At 37.2% G+C, this 13,006-nt stretch overlaps 3 protein-coding genes across 3 annotated transcripts; all 3 read right to left on the reverse strand.

Moving 5' to 3' along the window:
- Positions 1-1,208: 1,208 nt before the first annotated feature.
- On the reverse strand, positions 1,209-2,334 carry LOC121779188. Its single transcript, XM_042176513.1, has 3 exons — positions 2,222-2,334; positions 1,462-1,554; positions 1,209-1,368 (listed from the first exon to the last, which is right to left on the reverse strand). The coding sequence occupies exons 1-3, from the start codon at positions 2,332-2,334 to the stop codon at positions 1,209-1,211; spliced, it is 366 nt and encodes a 121-aa protein (XP_042032447.1).
- LOC121778442 lies at positions 1,378-4,637 on the reverse strand. Its single transcript, XM_042175795.1, has 7 exons — positions 4,043-4,637; positions 3,647-3,830; positions 3,427-3,504; positions 2,849-3,179; positions 2,486-2,649; positions 2,222-2,361; positions 1,378-1,554 (listed from the first exon to the last, which is right to left on the reverse strand). The coding sequence occupies exons 1-5, from the start codon at positions 4,093-4,095 to the stop codon at positions 2,573-2,575; spliced, it is 723 nt and encodes a 240-aa protein (XP_042031729.1). The 5' UTR covers positions 4,096-4,637; the 3' UTR covers positions 1,378-1,554; positions 2,222-2,361; positions 2,486-2,572.
- A 2,258-nt stretch (positions 4,638-6,895) lies between these two features.
- On the reverse strand, positions 6,896-8,597 carry LOC121778558 (DNA-directed RNA polymerase III subunit rpc6-like). Its single transcript, XM_042175930.1, has 3 exons — positions 8,487-8,597; positions 8,054-8,281; positions 6,896-7,870 (listed from the first exon to the last, which is right to left on the reverse strand). Exon 3 carries the CDS (start codon positions 7,866-7,868, stop codon positions 7,143-7,145), a length of 726 nt encoding a protein of 241 aa, XP_042031864.1. The 5' UTR covers positions 7,869-7,870; positions 8,054-8,281; positions 8,487-8,597; the 3' UTR covers positions 6,896-7,142.
- Between the last annotated feature and the right edge of the window lie 4,409 nt (positions 8,598-13,006).

Below are 13,006 nucleotides of genomic sequence, written 5' to 3' on the forward strand. Positions count from 1 at the left end.
CCATTTAATTCAGCAAATAGTTCTCAAACCAAAATTTTGCCTTCTTGATCGACGGGGAGGAATTGAAGATCGTCCAACACACTTCCCGCTGCCAACCACGATAAGGTGGTTATGGAAACAAGTAAAGGTGGTTCTTCTTTATTGAAATTGAAGAAATTGTCGCTGCTGCTGTCATCGCCATTGGCTCCATTTCCACCACCTCCACGTCCGCGGCCTCTGTTGATAGGTCGAAAGGAGCAACGAAGAGGCTTATAGCGGTTGTGATTCATGTGAAGAATTGTGTGTGCACCCATGAGTGGGTGCAAAAGGGGAAGACGATCCACAAAGTGGCGTATGATACTTAAAAATTTTGATAAGGTGACGGTATAAATTTTAATATGTTGTTACATGCCGAAATTTTGATACTTAATTTACGGTATCGACCTCAATATATGCCATGAGAACGCTATCTGCTGAAAAATACATAATACTATATTTTTATATATTAAAGATATTTATAATATAATACTACTCCCTCCATCTTAAAATAAAATAGACACTTGTAAATGACGCTAAGTTTTAATTTACGGTTTGTAAAGTAGGAGAGAGATGAGAAAAAGTAAGAAAGAGAGAGGGGAAAAGGTAGTGGAAGGAGTATTAGGGGATTGTGAAGTCCATATTATTAGGATTATTATTTGTTGAAAACTTTCCATTACTTGGTCTAAATTCAGGGGACAGCCCAAAATGATAAAACTAGTCTATTTTTTAAGAAAGTATAATATTATATAATGGTATAACGATATTGGGGTCGACCATATCAAAACCCCGATATATTGAAAATGCAGTACCATATTTTATTGAAATTGGTCAAATTGACAATTTTGAATCTTACCCAAAAAAACCACTTGAACTTTGAATTTTCAATTAGACGTAGACAACTATATTTTAATACAAGTTGAACTTGTAATAAAAAATATGAGCTCATTTACCCCCTTCCTTTTTCCTTCTAGCATATCTGTATTCTTGTTTTGTAAATCTGTATTTTTGTAGAAACAACGTTAGCTAGTTGCAATTGTAATTGTACCTTCATTTTTTTGTTTGTAATCTTAATTAAGTTTACAAAATATAGTACTCCAAGAATAAATAGTAGACTGAGATAAGGTTAAAAACTGTAGTTTCTAAGGAGATGTTATAAATAGTTAAAAGACAAGGTCCTACACCTAACAAAGTCATGGAATTGTTAGCCTGCCTTTCTGCCCCAGCGATTTCCACGACGTTTCAAGCCGCATGAGGTGCAGCTTTTCAACGAAAGGCTCCAAGACTTCCGCCTCCTCTTCTGGTGCGAAAGCCATGCAGATGCTCAGCTCTTGGACCACAGCCTCATATTCTCTGCACCGGTTAAGTGTCAACCTCATTTTAGCAGAGAACGAGCTCAGACTACTGCTAGTCACGACTAGACAAAGAAAATCCGCGTTGTCTTACCTTTTATAGTACAGCAGCATCCCGTAATCTCTTCTCAAACACCAGTTGTGCGGCTGAAGGATTAGCAATCTCTCTGAAGCCATGATGGCGAGCCTGAAAGTAAAGAAACATCAAGTTCGGTATTTTCTCAATACGGCCTCTGATGAAGAGACATAAATGCGCACAACGCGAACGTAGAAAATCACATCCATAACCAGTGATTCCAGTAGTTCTAGTTTTGTGGTTTCACACATCCAACATTGAAAATGCAATTAAGTATTCAAGAAATGAGAATCAAACAGTACGTTTCAATCGAATTAGTTGCAGAAATAAGCTGATAGAGATTGAATTTGACCATTATAGTAATTAAGAAACATAAAGATGTTACTAACGACTTAAGCTCTCCTAAAGACCACATAGAATAACACACGATCGCTATAACGTAAGCCCACTAATCCACTATCGAATGATGATTTTCAGCATACAAAAGTTGAATAAGAGAATTATACTATAACAGAGAGCTATGAAATGTTTATTTTAGAGTAGTGGAAATCAGTAGCATTACTATAGGCCTTTTCTGCCCAAATTAACGAATCTCTAATTTAAAATTTCCACATTCATAAAAAATTAGGCTGTTGTTCTTCATTTCTAACCACATTCAAAACGAGACCTTCACATTGATTCAAAAAAATAAAAACACTCAAAGCTATAAATTCAAATTTCCATATACTCCATTCAAAATTTGGCAGGTACGAAGTTATAAAAGGTAATATAAAGCTACCTTAGTTCCTGAGGCCGCAACAAAGGCATTTCTGGACTACCATCTTGGTTGAACTTCTCCTCGGATTTATGAACTGATCTCAGCGGAGAAGTCAACATCAGCCCGTGGTTCATTCTTGAAGCACGTTTCCAGTAAAGCCTCTGCAATATTAGCTATGTTTATTCCCATTGTATGAAAGCATATATCTTCACCATAAAAAATTTAGAGAGATTCATTGAGCAGTGAAGTTCTATGCAATGAAGTACTAGAGTATATTGAACTCACAATCAAATTCGCCAAAGCAATCCCAATTATATCTCGGTTTGTTGCAATCTCTAGCCCTAAAAGTGAGTGGCTGTTTATGTCGAGGCCTTAGATCGTGGATCCTCCACACACTTCCCGTTGACGACCCCAAACAAGCTGTGCCCGGAAGTTATCTTGAATAGCTCCTGTAGATATTACAAAAGGTCAGAATTAAGGGACTATTAACGATACGTCAGAAACTGAAATGTCTGTAAAATCGCTGTTCAAATTCCATAGTCACGAAGTCAGTAAAAATTTGGGGAAATGGCAACGTGAGACAAAATCTAAGACTTAAAGCATTGATGAAATAATAATGAAGTTGAGTAGAGAATGGTGAAAGTATACCACTGGCACACCCAGAGCTTAAAGCAGAGTGCAAATACGAACACTTTGGATCCACGATGACAGGTGACCTTCTAAAACTTCTCGACTCAAAAAGGACTTTGTTCACTGCTTCCAGAACTTCAGCCAAATGACATCCTCTTGAAATGGCATCCAGCTCCGCCAACCACTCATTTATATTCTTATCAGCCATTGACATAGCCTCCACGTTTTCCCTCCCTTTACCGTCACAAAGCAGTGACGTATCTCTCCTTTCATTGTGGGCGGAACAGATGTCAATCTCACGATTGAACGCCAAAAATGCCTCATCCTCAGCCCCAACATAAAGCAACGCCTACAAAGTACACGAAAGCAACATACGAATTATAAGCCATTAATATAAAACTAATGCATCCACAGATCCCGCCACTCACACGTTAGCACGTGTTCAGTTCAAAGAGGCAACGGCAATATGGGAATGAAAGACAGGTTTACAAAGCAAGAAATACAAAATTTACTATTTGCATTCAACAACTCCATCATCAACCAACGGTATTTATTGAAACGAGCATACCAGAACAGGGGAGGACTAGAGAATTTACCTTTGCAAGCGAGATATCTTTGTCTTTAGACTGAAAAGAGATCTCACGTGTAAATTTATCTCTAGCAGCTTCAAGAACCTGATATGTCACACAAAGATAGATCAATGATCACCCTATTATCACCAATTACTGGTATTCGAACGTGGTTATGCCACAAACTAAAGTGGCTACGCCTACAGACAAGCAATTAACAAGAGATCACAAGTGATAGTATTCCAACCTCTTTGTAGAAGTTGGCTGCAGACGAATTACGGGACTCTGCCAGAGCAGAAGAAGCTAGAGGTGAAATGCTCAACCTCGTCTTCTTGGACGCAGCATTTCCAGTAGCCGTAGACAATGCACGGGCATGGCTCATCTTTTCTTTCCCATAACCACTCCAACATCCACCAAGATCAAAATTACACCTGATGATCGTAAAGAACAAAGGGATATTGGATTACACCAAAAACAAGTAGCATCACAAATGCATCTTCAATCCATTTACTAAAACTTTTGCACAAACAAGCACAACCAAAATCATACACTCCAAATCAAATTCATCAACAAAACTGCATGCAAATTTGAGCACAAACAATCTCATCTACATCAAATTCACAACTCAAATAAACAAGTTTACCTTCCATAGTTCCCCAACATGAACAGATGCGTAGCCATGGAAACACGCAGCATTTTCAAAATTTTCAGAGTGAGATTATAGAAAAAAAATGATCTTTCAAGAAATTCCACAAAAGGGTCTTTGTAAAAAGGCAAGGTTTTCTTGAAAATTGAGTGAAAAAAAGAACCCAACTTTTCAGAAAACAACAAATATGGTTGCTGAAATTGGGCTCGACCGGCACCAGCTGTAATTAATGTGACCCCCAAAACAGCATGAAATCAGCAAGAATAACCAGAAACCTTTTTTAAAATAGTAAAGTTGATCAAAGAAATTCAAGAATCAAGCGCTCGGAGCTTGGAAATTGAATGGGGATACAAGGGTTGAATGATGCCATTTTGATTGAGTGAGAACTTCCCAAAAAGAAGGAAGAGGAAGACACAGATGCAGGCGGTGAGTAGAAGCAACTGCAGCTGCAAATGGTAGGTGAATTGTATTGGAAGCTGACATTGCTAGAATTCCAAAGATCCATAGTATTTGAAGCTCTCATTTCTAGCATCAGCAAATTTGATTACTACCCCAGCCCTCTATCTCTCTCTATATATATGTAAATATTACTATGATTTTGATACAGTGGAGAAAGCGCCTCATCTTTAATTAGGAGTATTAATTTTATAATTCCATGCTAATTACTTCTAAATGGGACTATAAAACTTGAAATTATGAATATATGGGTAACAAGTCAGCTTGATTAGGTACATCATTTCTCAAGGAAAAAACGCATCTTTGCCGATTCCGACACATTGATTTACTCAAAATCCATTTCTAACGCATCGCATATTTCTGAAATGGGATTTTTCGAGTTTACTTGTGAATTGTACATTGCTTGCGCTGTAAATTATTGATGTAAATTATGTAATAAAATATTTTGGGGGAAAAATAGAGGATGCTCCAGAAATAAAGTAATGGCAAAAATTTAAAAGATGGGCCGGAAATTACGTCATGTTTTGACTTCTTTACATAGCAATTTGAGTGAGATGAATATGCATTGAGTATTGACTAACAGGGTTTAGAAGAATATGCATTAAGCAATCCTAATTAACAAATAAAATTAAACTAAAAATAAAAATAAAACTGTTGAAATTTATAAAAAAATAAAACACAGTATATACATAGACAGAATCATATAGTACATTAAAATGCAAGTTATTAGGATCTCATGAGATGCAGAGATAGTTAGTGCTTGTGAGACCGTCTTCTTGATGATTATGCTTGAAGCTCTTAAGTGTTTCCTCATCACCCAGAAAATATACATAAAGTCGAAGGTTGTCAGCACCTTGGTCCTCTCGTTGCACTAATGTTCTCATTGTTGAAATGGTCGAAGATGCGCTGCAACATTTCAATTGAATATTTGAGTGTTGCTATTTCTCCAATACCTCAAGGGAACTCTTCCTATTTAGACAAATATCCAAGATAAAGACATTCGAGGACTGGAAAATAGCATTTGTCTGCATTCCAATAAACTAGATCGTCACAACCATGAATCATCAAGTATCCCAATCTAAGGAATTTCTCCTCTTCGGGATTCCAAGTAGATCCAACGACTGAATCCCGAAGTAATTGAAGCACGAAAAATTGAGGCAATGATCCAACCAACATTGTCAACTCTTCCCAATCAACACCACAACCAAGTAAACGCAACATCTCGTGTGTGCTTGGGAAAGTGAGGCTCGTAACAGACTCACGCCACTTGGAATTGCCATCGAAGTGCAAGGATAGACGTTGCCGCTGCCATGGATGGATTTTTGGTCTGTTTTGGAAGATATAAAGGAAAGTGAGAATGTTCAGTTATTGAGATGCATAATAGTTATACTTGTAAATCAAATTTCAATTTTAGCATTTAGTGAAATCACTAGTGCATGTTGTAATCAACACTAAGTGTTCAATTTGTGGGGTCAATTAATAAAGTAGAATAATCCATAGACTAACCGTCTACTGCAACAACATTTCACAATATATAAACAAAAATCATCACTACAACCATAATCACGACAAATCTTGAAAACTTTTTTGGACAATTATAGAATGTATATTGTGGAATCTACTCAAAACTGATTTTTTCTAAATACATATTCCTCCGGTTTAAATATTTAACATTATAATTAGAATATTTTGAAGTGATTAATTAACATAATTTTAATGATTTTTTCAAGAGATTTAAATTCTTGAATGCCCTATTCAGTTCGAAAATCCAATAAATATAAATAATAAAGTAAGAGATGAGGAGTAAAGATTTCGATAAATGAATATGGTCTATTTTTCTATCGTACCGACGGAAAAGAAAATATGACATATTTCTATGGGGGACGGAGTGAGTATTTATTTATTAGCAAAATACTATATTTTCTTTTTAAAAATTAAGATACAAAAAAAAATAACACTTCCTTCCAAAAGGTAAATAGGGACGAGGCTCATATTTTAGTTTCTTCTTCAAATTTTCGTTTTCGTTTTGTTTTTTATTTTGCTGATATTCTTGAAATATCCCTTTATAATGCAATATTGGTGTTGAATTATGCTTAATCCTAAGCGTAGCAACTATTGTGGAATCTGTATCTCAGCACTCTATTTTGGAGGTTGAGAGAGCCCTGAGAGGAATCATTCGAGGACTCTTTTTCGCTCTGGTTCTCGTTGTTGTTGGGTATTTCTTCCCCATGTTGGCAAGCACCGGAGCAATCTCGTTGCAGCCGTGTGTTTCAAGCATTGTGAGAAGAAGAAATGGCTTAGATTTTCCACAAGTTCTCGTCTTCCAGATATTCATGGTGCTAAGTGCTAACCGTGTGAATGAAACCATGATCCATCGATAGTTCTCATGTTGAATTATGTACATGTAAGATGTAACCTAGTAATTTTATTGGAACTCTATTGAGAACATTTTGGTTGCCTTTGAACAAACCAACATAACACAACTTCATCCTCTTTTGTACTACAATACAGAACACTCCAAATCAAGAATTCAAATACCGATTTAAGACATAATCATCTAGTTTTAAAGATAAAGACCAATGCCAAAAAAAACATCACGAGTGTGTGTATCTCAAGGAAACATCTTCAGTAAGTTGGGAGTTTAAAGTTTGATGTCTAACCACTGATTGTAATACACACAAGTAGTCGGGGAGACGACCCCATCGGGCGTGCACACAGCAATCCTGGGACACGAGCCACAAGGAATCGAAGCAAATTTACCTGTAACCGAATCCTTTTTAGCCCCTCCTGCTGCTGCACTCGGAAGCTTGTAACACGTTTCACCTATAGGAATCCGGAAAAATAATCCAAAACCAGTGCTCTTCACCTCCACCAATTCATTATCTAACACCATCGAAGTCAGCAGCTCAGTCAGCTGCGGCTTAGGGATTTCAACGGTAGCCACTTTGCCCTCCGACACAGCCTTGTGCAGCCCCTCCACAGTAGCAACCTTGCTCTTCATCACCTGCGTGCGGCAGAACCTTCTAAGAACATCAACAAACCCGGTGTCGATCTTCCCATCCTCGTACCAGATGCCCCCACTAACTACGTCAGCTGGCTTAAACTCGACCCCCATCAAGATTTTCCTTGCTGCACCGCCACGCTGAATGCCTTTCACCTCTTTGATCTTGCCATTAGCCAGGAGAGCTTTGGTTGCTTTCGTGATGACGGGGTCGGGGATCTTGAGCTGGTATTTGATCTCTCTAGGTTGAATGCCGGAGCCCTCTTTGCTTAGGATCAAATCAAGGATGCTCTGCTCATCACCTGATAGACGTGATGATTCCCTAGGCCTTTTGTTTCTGCCGAGTGTAACAGCCGCCCGATTCATCCCTATCAAAATCAATCGTTATGCAATTTCCCCCAAATTTATGAACCCTTCAGCTTCAAAATAACACCAAAATGCAGGTAACATTGTACAATTTCACCAATTCAAAATAACCAAATTTGCAGTTTGAAAACCCTCACGCAATTAGTGATGATTGACTTAGCATATATCATGAATCGATACCACACCTTTTAGAGTAGATCGGAAGGCCTGGCAGGAGAAAACCGGAGAGCGAGTTCAACAGTTGCAGGTAAGAGTTTGTCAGTAGTGACGATGTATCTCAATTAACCGCTAGGTTTGCTCTGTTTTAGTTCGATCGCACTTGCGATTTGCGAAAATTGGGGTCGATATCCATATCAAATAGAGTTCTGGAGCAGTTAACTTCTGGGAAATTTGCCTTTTCTTATAAAAAACGACTGCAAGAAATATAAAATCAGCAATGGTGATGTATGAATTGTGTTCAATTTTTTTACTTTCCAGACGCAAAACTGCAGAGGAATAGCAGCTTCTTTTCACCGGTTAAGGAGACTGTTTCGAATTTTGAGTAAAAAAGCAAAGCGAGAAACGTCAAATTGTTCAAAACAATGAAAATGTTCTCTATATTCGACGATTCATACTTACATGTTGAAGGTGGAAGCGCTAATATGTTGGTGGCGGCGTCTCACGTCTGTATCAGTTATTTTGTGCTAGTTTATAGGTGAAGTTTTCGGTTTCTGTTCAATGCATTGGATCATTTAGTTTTACCTTTTTAATACTCCTTCTACATAGGGTTACATTATTTTTTAAAAAAAAAACTAGAGCCCAATGCGACTCTTTTCGTTCACTATAGTAATAAACATTTTTTTTTTTAATCTCTGAATAAAACTTTCCTTTTGTGTTTGATAACATAATTCAAAATTTTCTTTTTTAATTCTATTTTTCTTTCCCTCCAATTTATTACTGTCATATTAAAATTTATGTTATTATCTACCAAAACTTAGTAGTAGTAAACAATTGCATTAGTGTTTTTTTAAGAAGAAAGAGGATAATTTATTGGGTAAGCAGCCATTTAAATTATTAAATTTAGTCAAATTATGATCAATCTCGTAACCTTTGAAATTGTAATATTAAATTACCAAGATTCAATTTTTCTCAACATTATGGGATAATTATACCATGCATACAAAATGTTTCATTAATATTTCAAATTAGTACAAAGGTTTTAAGTTAGCATATATCATACAAAAAGTTTGATTAGTGTTTCAAATTAGTACATTCCGTCAAATAACACTAACACCGTTAACTTTTTCTTATTTTTCATCCTTCCCTCCACTCCAAATTACTATATTTCTTAGTACTATTTTCATATTTGCATGATACTCCTGGAAAATTAATTTTCTAATTGATTAACAATAATACTCCTAGAATTTCATAGGAGCTTTTCCTAAAACTGTGCCTTAGTATCACATACGACCTTCTTAAAAGAATAGATAATATTTAGTCAATAAGTGACCACTTTTCTCATGCTTGGCATCCCATAAATTTTTATTTTTATATTTGTCAAATCCAATGAGAACTTATGTTCAAAGAAAGATGAGAGAAGTAGTGGAAACAGCAGTATCAGAAACAAGAAACAAGCAAAGAAAAAAATGAAGGGATTTTTCTAGAGCAAAAAGCAATGGGGTCAACAATTCATTCTGAAATAGAGGAGTGTAATGCTATTCTGCATCTGCTTCAGTTCAATACTAAATATTTGAAACAATGAAAAAAATTCGACAGTCAGACTCTACAACAAGGCAAATCAAAGCAATAAGACAAAAAATGAAGAAATGCACATAGCAGCAACGAGGCAGGAGGTGGCAAAAAAATCCATCTTCATTGCTGTTCAACTTAGACCAGCAGCAATGGTGTGCCATCATTCTTCAAGTATTATTCATTTTAATCATTATTCTAATGAAAATGGAATTTCATTCTAGGTGTTTATCACGATTTTTATTTCACGTATTATTCATTTTAGGTGTTCATCACGATTTTTATTTCCAGGAGTATCATGCAAATATGATGAAAAAATAGTATTAAGAAATAATTTGGAGTGGAGTGAAGGATGAAAAATATGAAAAAGTTAAAGGTGTTAGTGTTATTTGACGGAATGTACTAATTTGAAACACCAATCAAACTTTTTATATGGTATATGCTAACTTAAAACTTTTTGTACTAATTTGAAACATTGATGAAACATTTTGTATGTATGGTGTATTTAGGGCATGAATAACCCTGTCTCCATTTCCGGCCCCAAGTCCCCTCCACGTCATCATTCCCCTAAATTTGAGTCCCGACCCACAACTGCTCTAACCCTGCAGGCCCCAACCCGGGTCGCAACTAATAAATGACATTATTCACAACTCCAACTTATTTTACTCGTAAAATAGAATACGTTGAGCAATTATAACACGAGAAATTTATTTTTAATACAAAAACAATAAATTATAAACTAAAAATTATGAAAAAATTAGAAAATTAGAAAATTAAAAAAAAGTGCAAAAAAGAATAAAAATATTAAAAAAAAGTGATGATTGGATCTCGCCCCTCTCCCTCTCCATCTTCTTCCTCTTTTCTCCATCTTCTTCCTCTTTCTCCTTCTTCTTCCTCTCCCCCTCCCTCTTCTTCATCTTCCAAAAATTCAAAAATCCGTGAACAGTAGTGTCCCGGCCCACAACAAACCGGAAGCTCCATCGCCGCAAGGCCGGGCCGCGGGGCCGTCACCGGACCGCAAATGCGGCCCTGGGACCGGCCTGGGCCGTGCCGCATCCTCCTCCATCGGGTGGGACGGGCCGGGACTCGCGATTTGCGGCCCGGCCATCCGCGTTAAAGATGCTCTTACCCCCCAACATTATATTATAAGGGCTTGATTGGTAGCCCTGAAATAGCATGAAAAAGCATTGTTCACTATCTCTATCATTCGTTTGGTAGCCTCGAAAACACTCGCCCAACCTGGTAAAAAACAGGCGGGTTTCACACTCTCATATACTAGTACTATCTTTGTATGCAGTGTAACTCAATCAGGGGAAAAATCTCCATTACGCTAAAAACAAAATATTCTCCCATTTTTGCCCTCATTTCCCCCAATTTAAAACAGTTGTTGCCCACGTCTCCCTCCATTTTGCCAGTCGTTTATTCAATTGACGATGACTCCGGCCGATTTTTGAATGTTGATCGCGGTGTCCACCAAGTATTTGTAGCTAAGACTCTGAGGGAAATGCAGTATCTCCGGCAGATCCACCGCTGGAATCGACAGACAACCGGGGATCTCTACTGCATCCCCCAATTTTCTGCCGGTTTTGTCGTGAAATTGCGGACAGTATATCAGAGCGCAGGGGCCGGACGAGTCGGTGGTGTTGTAGAAGTAATCGGGATGTTCAAACTCTCGCAAATATCAAACGCGTAATTGCATAAGAAATCGAGAACTACATCTCTAAGGTTTGATTTCAGCGAGATTTGAGCTAAGGCTTGTCGAAAATTAGGGTTGTTGAGGTGAGGGGTTTCGAAGAAGAGCTCGACGAGGGTGAAATTGGCGCCGGGCAGGAAATTGGGGCGGGGAGGCAGAGGAAGGTGATGGAAGAAACAGTGGCGACGGAGACGGTGGAGAGGACGGCGACGGGGATGGAAGGGTGGTGTTTGGCGATGAAAAGTGCAAGGCATGTGAGGGAATTGAGGTCTTCTGGTGTGGATCGCTCTTCCATCTCCATTTATGTTATCTTCAACCTTCGTTTTAGAAGACCTATGAGAACAATAACAAATTGATGCTTCGGTTGTCAATTGTCATTCATAAACCAAGTCAGGGACAATTTAGTCATATTGTAATTATTTTCACACACTTGCCCTTTCAACTAAACAACTACTACATTGGGCTTTATGGATGTATTTTTTTTGTACCAAACACCAAAAAAAGCTATCCACATAAATGACAAAAGCCCACTATCTCCTAAACTATGAAAACTACTACTCCCTCCCTCCGTCCGTCATTAGGAGTCTCATATCTTGGCGGCACGGGTTTTAAGAAATGTTAAAGAAAGTGAGTGGAAAAAAGTTAGTGGCATAGGGGTCTCACTTGTATATATTAGTTTGAAATGAAATGTGAGTGGAATGATTTAGTGGAAGGTGAGATCCTATTTGGTAAAAGTGAACCGGGATCTTATTCACGGACGGACTAAAATAAAAAAACGGGACTCCTATTCGCGGACGAAGGGAGTACTTACTAAGGTACCGCCCCCTAAGGGTAGGTAGTATTCATGAACCGTCCCAACAAAATAGCATAAAACTCAATAAAATATGGAGAATGACGGTAGATAAAGATACAATCCATGAAACTCTCGCAAAACATGTTTCACTTCATTGTCACTCTTTTCATTAGAATTAAAATTGCTTTCACCACCCAAGGATCAAGAGATTGAGTCGGATTGAAGGGTTTTTTTCATTAACTAAGTCTAGAACCGGAGATGCTTATTAATTAAGGGTTTTTTCATTAACTAAGGCCTAAGGGTTCGTGGGGAATAATTTGAGTCGGATTATGTCAACTTGTTAAGAGTTGACTTAAGTTTTGTAATGTTTAACAAGCTATTAGGTGGTTTTATTTATTATCAAGGTAGTTTCCGATATAGTCTAGGTTGTTTCTCTATTTTGGTCTTTGGGATAATTTGCTCTAAATATGCATATCAAATATAAGTGTGGCTCTCTAATTACCTACTAAGTTTTGAATTAATGATTTTGAAGAAAAAATAAACCCTAAATTGCTTGAACTTTGCAATTGGGGAAGCCATAAGAGCTAATTAATTACTTACTGTACTATTTATCATACACTTCATCATTCTTAAGAAAAAATACAAAACCCCAACTCAGAAAAACAAAACCCTAGAGTTTGCTTGAAAATATTGAATTGAGGAAACCCTAATACCTATTTTTCAAGTATTAATGCTTTGATTTAAATAGAGATGAGTCACACATTTAGCCTATTATTTTTTTTTATCTAAAGCGGTTATAAATAAATTGTGACACTAAAGGTATTACTGTAAATTCATTTGATAGGAAGTATTCATGGTTTTATGAGACAGGGATAATAAAATACTAGTAAAATATTTGGTTTGGCCTATATAGACAAAAATTAA

Source organism: Salvia splendens, chromosome 19, assembly GCF_004379255.2.
Source record: "Salvia splendens isolate huo1 chromosome 19, SspV2, whole genome shotgun sequence".
In the NCBI taxonomy this organism is placed as follows: Eukaryota; Viridiplantae; Streptophyta; class Magnoliopsida; order Lamiales; family Lamiaceae; genus Salvia; species Salvia splendens.

Coding starts and splice junctions, on each gene's coding strand:
- LOC121779188 (XM_042176513.1), bottom strand. CDS start 2,334: ATGAACCACGGGCTGATGTTGACTTCTCCGCTGAGATCAGTTCATAAA. Junction 1,555..2,221: donor TTGCGGCCTCAGGAACTAAG/GTAGCTTTATAT, acceptor CTTTACTTTCAG/GCTCGCCATCATGGCTTCAG. Junction 1,369..1,461: donor ATGCTGCTGTACTATAAAAG/GTAAGACAACGC, acceptor TAACCGGTGCAG/AGAATATGAGGCTGTGGTCC.
- LOC121778442 (XM_042175795.1), bottom strand. CDS start 4,095: ATGCTGCGTGTTTCCATGGCTACGCATCTGTTCATGTTGGGGAACTAT. Junction 3,505..3,646: donor CAGCCAACTTCTACAAAGAG/GTTGGAATACTA, acceptor GTGACATATCAG/GTTCTTGAAGCTGCTAGAGA. Junction 3,180..3,426: donor AAGATATCTCGCTTGCAAAG/GTAAATTCTCTA, acceptor TGTACTTTGTAG/GCGTTGCTTTATGTTGGGGC.
- LOC121778558 (XM_042175930.1), bottom strand. CDS start 7,868: ATGAATCGGGCGGCTGTTACACTCGGCAGAAACAAAAGGCCTAGGGAA.